The sequence below is a fragment of the Nerophis lumbriciformis genome, linkage group LG18 (assembly GCF_033978685.3).
Source record: "Nerophis lumbriciformis linkage group LG18, RoL_Nlum_v2.1, whole genome shotgun sequence".
NCBI lineage: Eukaryota > Metazoa > Chordata > Actinopteri > Syngnathiformes > Syngnathidae > Nerophis > Nerophis lumbriciformis.
The window spans coordinates 36,007,704-36,021,888 of record NC_084565.2 but is presented as its reverse complement, the minus strand read 5'-3'; the positions used below and the strand labels follow the sequence as shown (position 1 = coordinate 36,021,888).

The window sequence follows — 14,185 nt, the reverse complement described above, 5'->3', positions numbered from 1 at the left end:
TCTAGGGGTGTGTGTGCGGCCTGAGAGGACCCTCCGTATCACGCATGCGCCAGCCTCAACATGTGGAGTACAACCCGGAAACAGATACCATTCAATAACAACAATTGTCATGAAGAGGATACTTTTTATTTGTTTTACATATGAAAAGAACAGAACATTTTGAAGTGCATCGATTTAGATTTATTGGTGCCCGTTGGGGAAATTCATTTTCACTGCCGTACATTTAAACAATAGACATTACACATCACGAACAAAAATAACAAAAAGACATCATACATGACCAACACATTTACAGGCTTGTCAGACAGGTCGGCCGGGCCTGCTGTTTAGGGCGGCTATAGCTGCAGGGATAAGGCTTTTCCCGAGGCGGGCCCTCCGGAATTTGATAGTTCTGTACCCGATGGTAGAAAAATAGCAACAAATTTTAAGAAGGTATCTAAGGAAATGTTAAATGCCGGCTTAATTCGGACTCTCGAGCGAAATATGAGTGAGATGAAAGATGATAAAGCCGCGATATTAAAGGCAAGTGATAAAGCGTACATAAACCTCTACACGCTGCATTTGTGCACTCCAAACTGATTAGCAATAACTCTGTATTCTGCACAACTGGCAAGCTAGCCCAGAACATTAGCAAACTTCATCTGGAACAGTATCGGTCGTGGCATGAACAGTCTTTTAATTCGGATTTAAAACTCCTTCCATCAATCGACTGAGCCTTATGAATGAACTCAGAGACATTCAATAGTTTTGTTTCCATGATTCGTCGTCCAAAAACTCTTCCGACGGTCTGTCTTTGCTTCGGACCGGCATCCGCTCCGATACATTCTTGGTAGTAGCGTCATCCATAAACGTGGATTTACATCCATAAACGTGGATGCATATGCAAAAGTGCAATATATTTATCTGTACTAGGGATGTCCCGATCCGATATTTGGATCGGATCGGCTGCCGATATTTGCCAAAAATTGCGTGTCGGCAAGGCATGGGAAAATGCCGATCCAGATCCAGTTTAAAAAAAAAAACTCCGGTCCGTGTTTTCCAACGCACCTATTTAAATAATACATTCCACTTTTCTGCTGCTCCGTAATTTCCGTTCCGCATTTTCCAGCACACCTTCAACACATCCACAATTCTCACGCAGTTGCTTTTAGCTGCTGGCATTACACGACAGGCTCTTCTCACTCTTTTCTGTGTCTCCCTCTCACAGACAGCGAGCGCACCTTCTTACACACGTCACATACTGTCACGTCACACGTCACATACGTATATGTCCTCTCCCAGCAGAGAGCGAGGTAGCGGCATGGCTAACGTTAGCTGTGATGCTAGCGCAGCCGCTAAGGTGCGCGCCTGCTCAAGCGTCCTCTGCGCACGGCAAATCTATGCCACGCACAAAATCAAATAAAAAAAATAAGCGCATAACAATTTTCGACACACGGACACGACAGAGAAAACAGTTTTCGTCATCATTGTTCAAATATTGTGACGTCTGTCGAGACGCTTATCTCCATTCGGTGCCACACGTCCACACCATCAAAATGCCAAGGCAAAAAATTTCAACATCAACACCGTATGAAAAGATTAGTGATTTTTTTAGTTGTGATTTCCTTCTCTGCATGAAAGTTTAAAAGTAGCATTTATTAATGCAGTATGAAGAAGAATGTTTTAATGTAGACATGCAAGCCTTGAAAGAACATTTTGAAAATCAAGACTACATTTCCTACAAATGGGTGCATTTCTACCCTATATTTTAACTTTAGATTTATTCTCATATCAAACTCTTTTGGCTGTCTTTTTGACACTTACATCAGGCGCCCCCCTCCACACCCTGGATTATAAATAATGTAAATAATTCAATGTGATTATCTTGTGTGATGACTGTATTATGATGATAGTATATATCTGACAGTATATATCTGTATCATGAATCAATTTAAGTGGACCCCGACTTAAACAAGTTGAAAAACTTATTCGGGTGTTACCATTTAGTGGTCAATTGTACGGAATATGTACTTCACTGTGCAACCTACTAATAAAAGTCTCAATCAATCAATCAAAACACATAGAATCATCATACTGCTGTGATTATATGCATCAAGTGTTCATTCAAGGCTAAGGCAAAATATCGAGATATATATTGTGTATCGCAATATGGCCTTAAAATATCGCAATATTAAAAAAAGGCCATATCGCCCAGCCCTAGTTCAATGATGCCATTTCTGTTTGTCATGTATAATTTTGTCTATTTTGTGTTTATCCTTGAATAAACAGGTCAGTTTCTTGTTACCAACCATTGTGTATTATTCAAACTCCCCTAATTCAGCTGGCTAGTTGTTATCAAGAGTACTAAAACCCTTTTCAACATGATTCTGACAACTAAGTAGGCTAAATAACTTTAAACTTTAATACATGCTCGGATAGGCCATTATCGGTCAGTATCGGTATCGGTATTGGATCGGAAGTGCAAAAACAATATCGGTATCGGATCGAAAGTGCAAAAACCTGGATCGGGACATCCCTAGTATCGGTCGTGGCATGAACAGTCTTTTCCTTCGGATTTAAAACTCCTTCCATCAATCGACTGAGCCTTATGAATGAACTCAGAGACATTCAATAGTTTTGTTTCCATGATTCGTCGTCCGAAAACTCTTCCGCCGGTCTGTCTTTGCTCCGGACCGGCATCCGCTCCGATACATTCTTGGTAGTAGCGTCATCCATAAACGTGGATGCATATGCAAAAGTGCAATATATTTATCTGTACAGTAATCTATTTATTTATATCTGCACCTTATTGCTTTTTTATCCTGCACTACCATGAGCTAATGCAACGAAATGTCATTCTTATCTGTACTGTTAAGTTCAAATTTGAATGACAATAAAAAGGAAGTCTAAGTCTAATGATCGTAGCACAATCTAAGATAATTTCTTGATACTGTCTGCTATTTAACATCAGCATTGCCATTACAGACCTAACATTTGTAATCTGTGCCAATATTACATTAAAACAAGTTGTAAGGATCCGCAGATGGCTAACCGCGTTAAAATGAAAATTAGCACCCCCCCCCAGTGTACGGGAGGCACTTGGAGAAAGTGCATGGACACTTGGACTTCACATATAGATGTGAAAATACAAAAAAAAAAAACTATTTGAGAAATCAGACTTAATTTAGTGCATGGAAACGTAGTGACTAATTGGTGTTTTGTACTATAGGCAACAAGAGACACCCCCACCACAGATCAAACCAGCAGTGCTTCCGCCTCCAGAGATTCCAGCTGGGCCTAGCCGTTCTTGGGCTAACAGCAAGCAAACACAAATAGACGGTATGAACTCAGAGGCTACACAGGACAACACAGATTATTCTGTTACAAAGCAAAGTTAAGATGGTCTTAGTGTGCATACTATTACACCGGTGACAATGTGTTTGTGTCGACAGGAGCGCCTCGTGTGAGCAGCCAATTCCACCAGGAATTCCCCAGCTTGCAGGCGTCTGGCGATGGAGAGAAAGACGGACAAGAGGAGGAGCCTTATGGACCAGGCCTCAGCCTCAGACCTCAAAGTATGGCTGCAATCTTTAAAGGGGAACATTATCACAATTTCAGAATGGTTAAAACCATTAAAAATCAGTTCCCAGTGGCGTATTATATTTTTCAAAGTTTTTTTCAAAATTTTACCCATCACGCAATATCCCTAAAAAAAGCTTCAAAGTGCCCGATTTTAACCATCGTTATATACACCCGTCCATTTTCCTGTGACGTCACATAGTGAAGCCAACACAAACAAACATGGCGGAAAGAACAGCAAGCTATAGCGACATTAGCTCGGATTCAGACTCGGATTTCAGCGGCTTAAGCGATTCAACAGATTACGCATGTATTGAAACGGATGGTTGTAGTGTGGAAAGCAGGTAGCGAAAACGAAATTGAAGAAGAAACTGAAGCTATTGAGCCATATCGGTTTGAACCGTATGCAAGCGAAACCGACGAAAACGACACGACAGCCAGCGACACGGGAGAAAGCGAGGACGAATTCGACGATCGCCTTCTAACCAACGATTGGTATGTGTTTGTTTGGCATTAAAGGAAACTAACAACTATGAACTATGTTTACAGCATATGAAATACATTTGGCAACAACATGCACTTTGAGAGTGCAGACAGCCCAATTTTCATCAATTAATATATTCTGTAGACATACCCTCATCCGCGCTCTTTTCCTGAAAGCTGATCTGTCCAGTTTTGGAGTTGATGTCAGCAGGCCAGGGAAGCTAGGGTCGATAGGGGGTTTAGCTCGCTCGTCTGCGGGAACAAACTGCCGCCGCCATTGCTTGCCGTGCTACCGAGGTCCTTTGTCCCTGAATTGCTCACACACTCCGGCAGATTCAATGGGGGTCTGGCGGCAGTTTCTTTGACTTTATCATTGGAAATGCATCTGCTTTGAGTGTCGCAGGATATCCACACATTCTTGCCATCTCTGTCGTAGCATAGCTTTCGTCGGTAAAGTGTGCGGAACAAACGTCCAATTTCTTGCCACTTTCGCATCTTTGGGCCACTGGTGCAACTTGAATCCGTCCCTGTTCGTGTTGTTACACCCTCCGACAACACACCGACGAGGCATGATGTCTCCAAGGTACGGAAAACAGTCGAAAAAACGGAAAATAACAGAGCTGATTTGACTCGGTGTTTGAGAAAATGGCGGATTGCTTCCCGATGTGACGCCACGTTGTGACGTCATCGCTCCGAGAGCGAATATTAGAAAGGCGTTTAATTCGCCAAAATTCACCCATTTAGATTTCGGAAATCAGTTAAAAAAATATATGGTCTTTTTTCTGCAACATCAAGGTATATATTGACGCTTACATAGGTCTGGTGATAATGTTCCCCTTTAATTTCATCCACTTTCATGTTTACATGCATTGTTTCTCTGCTATAAGAAGCCCACAGGACTCCCACCAGTAGATCCAACCCAAACAAAAAATGTGTCTTTCCCATCTGACAGATGTTGGCAGTTGGCGGGAAGGTGGAGGGAGGAATTTGAACGCGGCATCCAGCCCCTCTGAGATGGACAGCAGGCCGCCAGAGGAGGGAAGCGCTGGCCCCGATACTTCCTCCCCGCCCGAGGAAGCTGACGAGGCTGGCCGAAACCTGACCACTGACAGCCAGAGGGAGAAGAGGGACGGCAAGGAGAAGATGCCGCCCTCGGGGCCTTCTCAGCCAAAGCTTAACGGGGGACAGCAACCGCCTGCTGGGGTGCCCCCCAATTTTGACCCCACGTTCAGAAGCATGATGCCATCCTATGTAAGCCTCTTACGAGGATAACCTCACAATTTGTTGTCTTTGTTGCGTCTTATCTTTGGATTTTCTTTTCAGATGTTTCATGCCTACCCTCAAATGGCGTACAGCCAAAAGCAAGGAACCCTCCGATTCCCCGTGGCACAAGATGGAGCAAAGTGAGAGGATTTTCAGATCAAAACAACTTGGAGAGAGATTGAAGAGAATTACTATGACCCTAGATGTTGCAACGTTTGTTGATCTATTTTGTTTTCCTCCCAGGGGTCCTCCTCGCTTAGTACGGCCTCAGCAGCCACCTCCTCGGGCATGGCTCCAGGATCCAGATCGACCTTCAATTATTAGCGCGACAGAACTCAAAGAGCTGGACAACTTGGACACGGATACTGATGAGGGCTGGGCAGGTCAGTACTGGTGTGTTACTGCTAAATTGTGTTAAATAGCTCCTGCTTGGACACTAAAGGCACAAACATTCCCAATTTCCTGAGAATTCCCAGGAGATGCTTTTGTGTGGTGAGAAAACATTGATGGATGAATGACAAAATAGTAGGAAGGCTCTATTGGGGCGGCGTGTCTTGGTTGGTAAAGCGGCCGTGCCAGCAACTTGAGGGTTCCAGGTTCGATTCCCGCTTAGTCGCAGTCACAGCCGTTGTGTCCTTGGGCAAGACACTTCACCCGCCTGCTCCCAGTACCACCCACACTGTGGATTAAAGATGTAGATAATGGGTTTCACTATGTAAAGTGATTTGAGTCTCTAGAGAAAAAGGGTTGTATCATTATTATTCATTTCATTCCTCTATTAGACCACTGCAATGTCACCATCTTGGGCATTCTGGGAAATCAGGGGGCTTTACAATTCTTAAAGGGTGTCATATCATAAGTGTCATAAGTGTTTATTGTTTATTGTGAGCGAACTGTGGTGCTGAATTTCCCCCAGGGATCAATAAAGTACTATTCTATTCTATCATAATTTTTTTCTATTTTTAATAGGGCTGTCCACCTTAACGCATCAACTGACTAATATGTATCGCATTGCCCCAAATTGAATGAAGATTCCTCACAGGGTTTGTTCAACTGCAGCAACAAAAGGAAAAATGGCTTACGTTTATTTTTAAACAACTGGTTAAACTAAGGAAGAGTAAATGCAGATTTAAATGGTGCACTATGTAAAGTTGTCTTTATTTTATTATCTATTCATATACTATACATCTGTACCTAGTTTGCTATATTATTGCGGAGACTTTTAAAATTAGCTCTTTATTCTTACTAAACTTAGGGTCACCCAGTTTTGAGCAAATCAATGACTTGCAGTTCAGTACAACCATTTAAAAAAAAAAAAAAGTCCTTAATGACATGACTACCAAATTGCATTTGTATCCAAATATTGTGGTATTTTCTTACGGAAATATTAAGTAACCTGTGATTAATAATGATTAATCATCATCATCAGTTCTTTTTATTCCTTTCATGAAAATGCATATATACAAGCCACGAACAGTTGACACTTACGTTGTTTTTTTGTTTCTTATACATTTCCATGATCAGAAAGGAGCAGATGGAAGAAGAATATTCTTATATTTATCTGCCCCCTTTTTAACACATTATTTTAGATTACTTTATCACTGTTCCCTCCACCAACACCCGAACTCCAACATACTTTTTAATTTTTGTTTAAGCATTTTCACAATGACACGTCCAATCAAAATCAAAAATCAGTTTGATATAATTCCAGTTGTCTCTTTTTGTAACTCTTTTTAAATTCAAAGATATTAAGTCTTTCTTTAGAGAACCACAGTTGAAGAGTGATTAATCCGATTTATTTTTTAATTAATCACTTGACAGCCCTACTTTTGAAACAATTAATTTTGGTTTACATAACGTGTAATGATTGTTCTTTGGTAAAAAATTACACTTTCGTCCCTGCCCCGCAGCTATGTTTGGTAGTTGTTTTTGTTTTGCTAAGACTAAATGGAATATGGACACAGTAATTTCCAATTTTCGGGACTTATGCAGATCCCAAATACACATGAGCAGGTACCAATAGCTAAGAAAATATGTTTTTGCATGATAGGACCCCTTTTAAATTGGTCAACCTTTCCACATTTCAGGAGCTCAGATGGAGGTGGACTACACTGAGAAGCTGAACTTTAGTGATGATGAGGAGAACCACGCTAATAAAGAGAAGGGAGAAAACTGGTATGTATTTTTTTTTAGTCATTAGATAAAGCTTGCCTCAACTGAACTTGTATGAATTGTCAGGGAGTGGATGGGTAAAGTGGAACGTAGGAGACCGCAGCCGCCAGATGGTCAGGAGGCCTGGAAGGAGAGTTCCGAGGAGCAAGGAGCTGTTAAAACATCACGGGCGGACAGTGTAGATCCCAGAGCGCCCTCGCCTGGCATTGTGGGGCAGTACAACAAAGTGTCTGCCCCGCAAGACTACCAGGTAGGAACGTGTTGCACACATCGTCTGATGTTCATGGATGAGCTAGGTAATCACTCTGCAAACCTCCTAGGGTGGTGCTCGTACGGTGAGTGGCGAAGCGCCACGTGGCACCAAACCACTGGCTGCACCAGTTGCTGCCGCCGAGGAGGACTCTGAGGCCTGGCGACAGAAGCGCAAGAAACCTGAGGTTTCTGAAGCTGTGGAACGCGCGAGGAGGCGGCGAGAAGAAGAGGAGCGCAGGATGGAAGAACAACGCCTTGCTGCCTGTGCTGAGAAACTCAAACGGCTCAATGAAAAACATCGGCAGTCAGTTGAGAGCAAAGCAGTCCCGCCTCAGACCCCTTGCAACGAGGGCGTCGCAAGTGTCTCTCCACAAGAGGAAGCTCCGTCGGTGCCTGATCCTGCATCAAGTCCTGCACCTTCAATTCCAGTTTTACAGCCACAGCCCTCTGGAGTGCAGACTCCTCTAGCCACTCCTTTAGAAGAGATGGCGGATCGAGACAGTGAGAGAATCAATCTAGAGCGAGTCGAACCAAGCGTAGAGGAGGAGCTTCCCTTGCCTCATCGGCCCCCGTCCCCTGTACATAGGCCTGTGGTCACTGCTCCAGAGCTTCCGAGCGAAGAAGCGATCACTTTGTCTGAGGTCTGTCCACTCGTCGATGAGAACCAAACTGAAAGGACAACAGTGCCTATCCGAGACTATTTCAACATGGAGGAGAATAGAGGTGAGGTTGCAAACAAACCACTGATTCTGCATTAGCTTTGATGCATTTAGCTTATCCCTGTCCTTCTGTATTGCACATTTCTATTTGTATTTTTTATTTTTTTTACGCAGTGGATGAACCGCAGCAGTCGCTGCCTCATATGGACACCCCCAGTGGTGGTGAAGATATAGCCATCGCACCCTCACAGCTGGAGGGTGAGGCGGCCGCTGCTATGCGTCCTTCCCTCACCTCCGGCTACTCAAAGCAGTTTCAAAAATCTCTACCGCCGCGCTTCCTCAGACAACAGGTGAAAAAGCAACTCATCTGGGTTTGAAGCAAATTAGTAGAGGACAGTACTGTAATATATCAGCGTTATTGTTCTCATAGGAGCAAATGAAGCAGCAGCAGTGGCATCAGCAGCAGCAGCAAAGCGGGGGTTCTGTGTCGCCATCGGGTAGTAGAGTCGATGGTACGCCACAAAACCAACAGCAGCAGCAACATCGCTCAATGTATCAACCCATCGGCCCGCATCACCAACACCTAGCCTCCATGGGCTTTGACCCCCGCTGGCTCATGATGCAGCCCTACATGGACCCCCGCATGATGTCAGGGCGTCCTCCCATGGATATGCCAACAAACATTCACCCTGGTAAAAAAATTATTTGACTCTTCCTTGTGTTGCAGGACTTTTTGTGGTTTAAGACAAAGTTAGATTTCCAGTCTCTCTTCCATGGTCCTCTTCAGGGAGGATGCCGCCAAAGCAGATTGCACGCAGAGAGCCCGGGGACAACTCTAGCTCCAGCTCCGATTCATTTGACCACTTGGCTCGACCCATCCGTGACCATGGCCTGCCCTCTGACTCGAGGATGGTGTGGGGACCTGACCCGTACTCGCCATCCGAGCCGTTGCCCCCTGTAACTCCTCCTAAAGTGCGGGATGACATCAAAGAGCCGAGGTAAAAAAAAAAAATTGAATAAAACGGGAAATTGTGCATATGTTTTGCAATGTTTATTTGTTTCACTGTATTTTTTTCTCTGTCATTAGGATGGAGTCTGCTTTAGATCTGGACAGAGGTCTCCCAGCAATATATCCCCAGGAACACGGTGCATTGGACTCTCGTAAAAGTAACTTCTTTCGGGACCCCCCTGAGCCCATATCAGCCTTTTCACAGGGCCCAGATGATGTGCCTGGACCTATAGACAGAGTTCCTGTTACCTCAGGCTTCGACCCTGATGAGGCAGGACTACCAAGTGGGGAGGAAGTAGAAGCACTCGGCAAAGCTATGCTGCAGAGAAGTGTCTCCCAGGGTTCCTGCCACTCCCTCAAGCTTGATGAGCCCAGGTTTGATGGGCTGCCACTGGGAAGCAAAGCACTAGAGCTGCATGACACCATTGACAGGGCCGATGATAAGCCTCAGAACGAACTGTACCCACAGGTCGCATTTACTGGCAGCAGGGCCACGCCACCAGCCGACGGACTACACAAACAAGAAAAGCTGCCTCTACCCGCTCCTAGCAAGCAGAAGACTGAGCTACGGTGGGGTGGAAGATCCGGACCCGGTCGCAGAGAAGGACCCGGCGGGGAGAGACCCCTCCGAAGGTCTGGTCCGATAAAAAAGCCTGTTCTAAGAGACATGAAAGAAGAGCGAGAGCAAAGAGAAGAGAGGGAGAAGCGTCATGAGAGAGGAGATAGAGGGGATAGGACCAAAAAGGACCAATCCTCCAAAGCTCCCTCTGTGGCTGCTGCTGCAGCTGCTCCACCTGCTTCTGAAGGCTCCAGACCACCAGCTGAGGGTAAAAGAGAAGCTACTGAGGTTGAGGAAATGCCAGCTGTTCTCCCTAAAGCCAGAGAGCCCCAAACTTCCTCCGGGGCTCCCACTTCTTCCTCTCAGGAGGAGAAGGCCGACAAACCACCCAGCAGTGACAAACATTCTGAGCCCAAACTGCCCTCCAGAAAAGAGTCACATCTTGCTCTGCGTACCTACCGAAGAGAAGAGAGGGAGCGGGACCGCGAGAGGGACAAAGAAATGGACAAGGACAGGGACAGGGACAGGGACAGGGACAGGGAGTGGCCCGTTGACGCTAACTTCAAAGGTCGAGGTCGAGGAGAGTATTACTCCAGAGGGCGGAGCTTCCGTGGGACATACAGCGGCCGAAGCAGGGGTGGTCGTGGCCGAAGCCGAGAGTACCCTCTCCGAGAACCTCGATCCCGCTCAGATTTACCTCCTGGTGCAGCTGCGGCCTTCCGGAACAGGGAGGAAAGCGAGACTCGCAGCGAGAGCTCTGACTTCGAGGTTATACCAAAACGTCGACGGCGTCGGGGCTCGGACACAGATTCTGAAAGTGAGGGCGGTAGAGAGTCTGCAAGTGATACTGGACCTTCAGATCGCGAGCCTAGCGCCAAACCTAGCCGTCCGATTAGACGTGAGCTCCCTGGCGAGGCCCGGTCAGGCATGCACAAGCCAGGCTTTGGACCGCCTCACATGGGTGAAAAGATGGGCTCAAGAATGGATGATGACCGACCCAAACCAGGGTTTCTTCCGAAAGGAGAGCCTTCTCGCAGGGGAAGAGGAGGATTGTATAGCAGACGGGGTGTAGCTAGGGAACGAGGAGGCCCTCGCTCGGCTCCTCTGAGAAGACCAGGACCCAGAGATTCCTCCTCTCAGTGGCCTTCTAAGCCTATGGAGACGTTCAGACCCGAGGACATGGAGTCCACATCGCGATATGATCATCCGCTATCTGAGCGGCGGCCACCGAGGTCTGACAACAGGAAATTTGTGGACGGTGCTCCTCAGAGTAGTAGAGAGAGACCCCGCCGTGCTAGGCCAGCTAGACCCCCCAGGCAAGATAAGCCCCCCCGCTTCCGACGGCTGAAAGAACGGGAGGCTGCAGTTCTAACAAGTGGAGATCCAGCTTCAAACCACACTGTGCCTCTACATCCTGCTGCCTCTCCTGCTAGTGCTGCATGCTCCATGTCTGCACCTGTATCTGTCTCACCCACTTTATCGCGAGCACCCGGAACCCCTCTGACCGTTTCTGCTGAAGCGACAGCATCTGCGCCCAACCACTCCTCTCCTCTTGAAGCACCCTTCACTGAGGCTAGCAGCCCTACCGCCACTGCCGCCGGCACCAAATCCCCTGACTTGTCCAACCAGAATTCCTCTGATCAAGCCAATGAGGAATGGGAGACGGCCTCCGAGAGCAGTGACTTCAATGAAAGGAGAGAGCGTGAGGAGAGGCGGGGAGCGCAGGCTGCTACCAGTGAAGCCGCCACCGCGATGCCCGCACCACCTCAGGGCTCTCTGACACCCAACAAAAGCCCCCCTGAAGGAGTGGTTTCCCCAAAACGCGAGGTAGTGGCCGGAGGCAAGAGGAGTTTCTCCAGCCAGAGGCCCATAGAGAGGCAGAATCGCAGAGGCAACAGTGGAGCCAAACCGGGTCGCAGCTATGCCGGGGCAAAGGGGGAGAGGAGGGGAGGAGCCAAAGGTGGCCGTAAAGGGTGAGTTTTCAGTCAATATAAATGATTTTTAATACAGCTATTTTTGAGGTTTTTATGTTTTTTACTTGGCTTTAAAGTTCTGTAGAACAGTAGAAATAGTATTTTTACTCCAACTTAAGTGTCTTAATGTATGCTTTGTTGTTTGAAGATGACACTTGAAACTAGGGATGGGTACCGAATTAGGTACTTTTATAGGCACCGACCGAATTACATTGGTACTACCGGGTATCGATTCACGTAAAATCAAACGGTGCCATGTGTCAATACCTCTTTTGCACGTGCACGTTTCTGGTTGCGCCGCAGCTGGCTGTCTATGCTGCTCCCGTTTCTTATGCCATTTAGGTGTTTTCAAGTGTATTCTTTTAGTCCGTGTAGTGCGACTGCAGCAAGTTTGTGTTGGACTGACCACAATGGCGACGTTTGGACAAAAGCGCGAACGTCCTGTTAAACAACAGCGACGAAGCTGCCACTGTTATTCCAGGTTGTCCCTCGGTCAATGAGAGCAACCCCTACCGGCTAATTTGTCCGATGATGTGAAAATACAAGTCGCTAGGGTAAGACAACGGCCAAGAAGAGGGGGAATACAGCACCGTGGTGGCAAAGAGGAAACACCGCTGCTGCCTGATACACACCAATGTCTGATAGCTAAAGAGGAAAATGGAGGAGCAAAGTTTGTTTCGAGTACAGGGGTTAAATCGGGATGGTGTTCATTGGAACATGGCTCCATAAATATATTTTCGCGGACTCTATATATTGAGTCGGAGCTGTTTCTTTTTCATCCGAGCAGAGCTGTTGGGACAAGCCGGGGGTGTGATACAGACTGTATAGAACTGCTACGCCTGTCATTGAGCCCCTTTTACCTTTTGAAAACGTTTTAGTATGTGCTGTGATTTAATTTCTTGAAATTGCAAATGCATGCAAAGTCTACTTTATAACAAATGCTATAAATGAGACTCAGAAGTAAAAATATAAATAAATGAAGATTTAACAACTGGACAACACGGTTGTTTTCAGCTCATTGTTAAACGTCAAATTGAAATTAATATTTAATAACACATGAAAACACACAAAAGTACAGAAAACTGGTACCGTACGGCACCGGTATCGATTCCAAGGTACCGTATTGGTTGAAATGTGAATGGTACCCATCCCTATTTGAAACTAATCTGGATTGTGTTTTGACGTGAGATCAAATGCAAACACATTTTTGGCATGTTTTAATGTGGTTATGCTCCGCCTTTGTTTGTGTTAATGTTAAAACTGGCTCAGTTTCTCACAATATGAAGATTAATTAATAATTAACGTCTTCATCTTTCTTTGAAAATTCCCAGCCCTGGCTCTCAGCAAAATGAAATGGCACCATCCGCCGGGGGGTCTCAAAGACTTTCTAAAGATCAGTCTGCACGACGCAAAGACGACGCCAAGCATGCGGTTAAGAAGCCCAAAGAGAATGCTCTCTCTCAGTTTGACCTCAACAACTATGCCAGTAAGTCAACTTGGTGTGTTGTGACCAACATCCTTTGAACAAAAGCAAAAAAAACCTAACCCATATGCCAATTTTCTTTCAGGCGTCGTAATTATCGACGACCACCCCGAGGTCACAACCACAGATGACCCACAGTCCAGCACCAACGATGATGGTTTCACAGAAGTGGTCTCACGGAAACAGCAGAAACGTCTCCAAGATGAGGAGAAACGTAAAAAAGAGGAGCAAACCACTCAGGTAGGACAGAATGATTTATTCTCATTAAAGAGTCTTTCAGATGCCATCATCTGCTTTGACCAACCTATTTAGCTTTTTTTTTTTTAACCATGTTTGATGTCATTTTAAATTTTTGAAATTGTGCTTCCAGGGTTGGGGTAAAAAAGGCTCTGGTGACAAGAACAGAGGTGGTGGAGGAAAGCTGCCTCCAAGATTTGCTAAAAAGCAATCGTCGCAGCAGCAGCAACAACATCAGGCCTCTTCCCAATCTCAGCCTCCAGCAGCACCAGCCCCCCAAGTCCAACAGCAACCGCCCGCTATTTCTGCCCCGCAGCATCCCCACCTTGCCCCCACCCAGCCGTCTCCCCCTTCACCCCAAACCTTAGAAGTAACGACACAGCCCTCCATCTCGCCGGCCTCCGTGGACTTTACCTCAAAGAGCTCGCCCGCCGCAGCGGCGCAGACACACGGCAGCTTGGGCACGGAGCTGTGGGAGAAGAAAGTAGCAGGCCCCACCGTCCTCCCTGAAGTCAAGAAGCGTACGTGGAGTCACTT

General features: G+C 46.1%; 1 protein-coding gene across 2 annotated transcripts in view; it reads left to right on the top strand.

Moving 5' to 3' along the window:
• prrc2c (proline-rich coiled-coil 2C) overlaps nt 1-14,185 on the top strand; it is a 49,422-nt gene that overhangs the window by 17,655 nt on the left and 17,582 nt on the right. For both annotated transcript variants that reach the window (XM_061978247.2, XM_061978248.2), the window contains exons 4-18: nt 3,209-3,318; nt 3,432-3,554; nt 4,994-5,292; nt 5,365-5,444; nt 5,548-5,687; nt 7,392-7,479; nt 7,543-7,726; nt 7,797-8,451; nt 8,562-8,737; nt 8,818-9,079; nt 9,175-9,385; nt 9,475-11,928; nt 13,260-13,414; nt 13,497-13,651; nt 13,782-14,169. In XM_061978247.2, the coding sequence (XP_061834231.2) occupies nt 3,209-3,318; nt 3,432-3,554; nt 4,994-5,292; nt 5,365-5,444; nt 5,548-5,687; nt 7,392-7,479; nt 7,543-7,726; nt 7,797-8,451; nt 8,562-8,737; nt 8,818-9,079; nt 9,175-9,385; nt 9,475-11,928; nt 13,260-13,414; nt 13,497-13,651; nt 13,782-14,169 (5,480 nt within the window). The remainder of the gene's footprint in view (nt 1-3,208; nt 3,319-3,431; nt 3,555-4,993; nt 5,293-5,364; nt 5,445-5,547; nt 5,688-7,391; nt 7,480-7,542; nt 7,727-7,796; nt 8,452-8,561; nt 8,738-8,817; nt 9,080-9,174; nt 9,386-9,474; nt 11,929-13,259; nt 13,415-13,496; nt 13,652-13,781; nt 14,170-14,185) is intronic.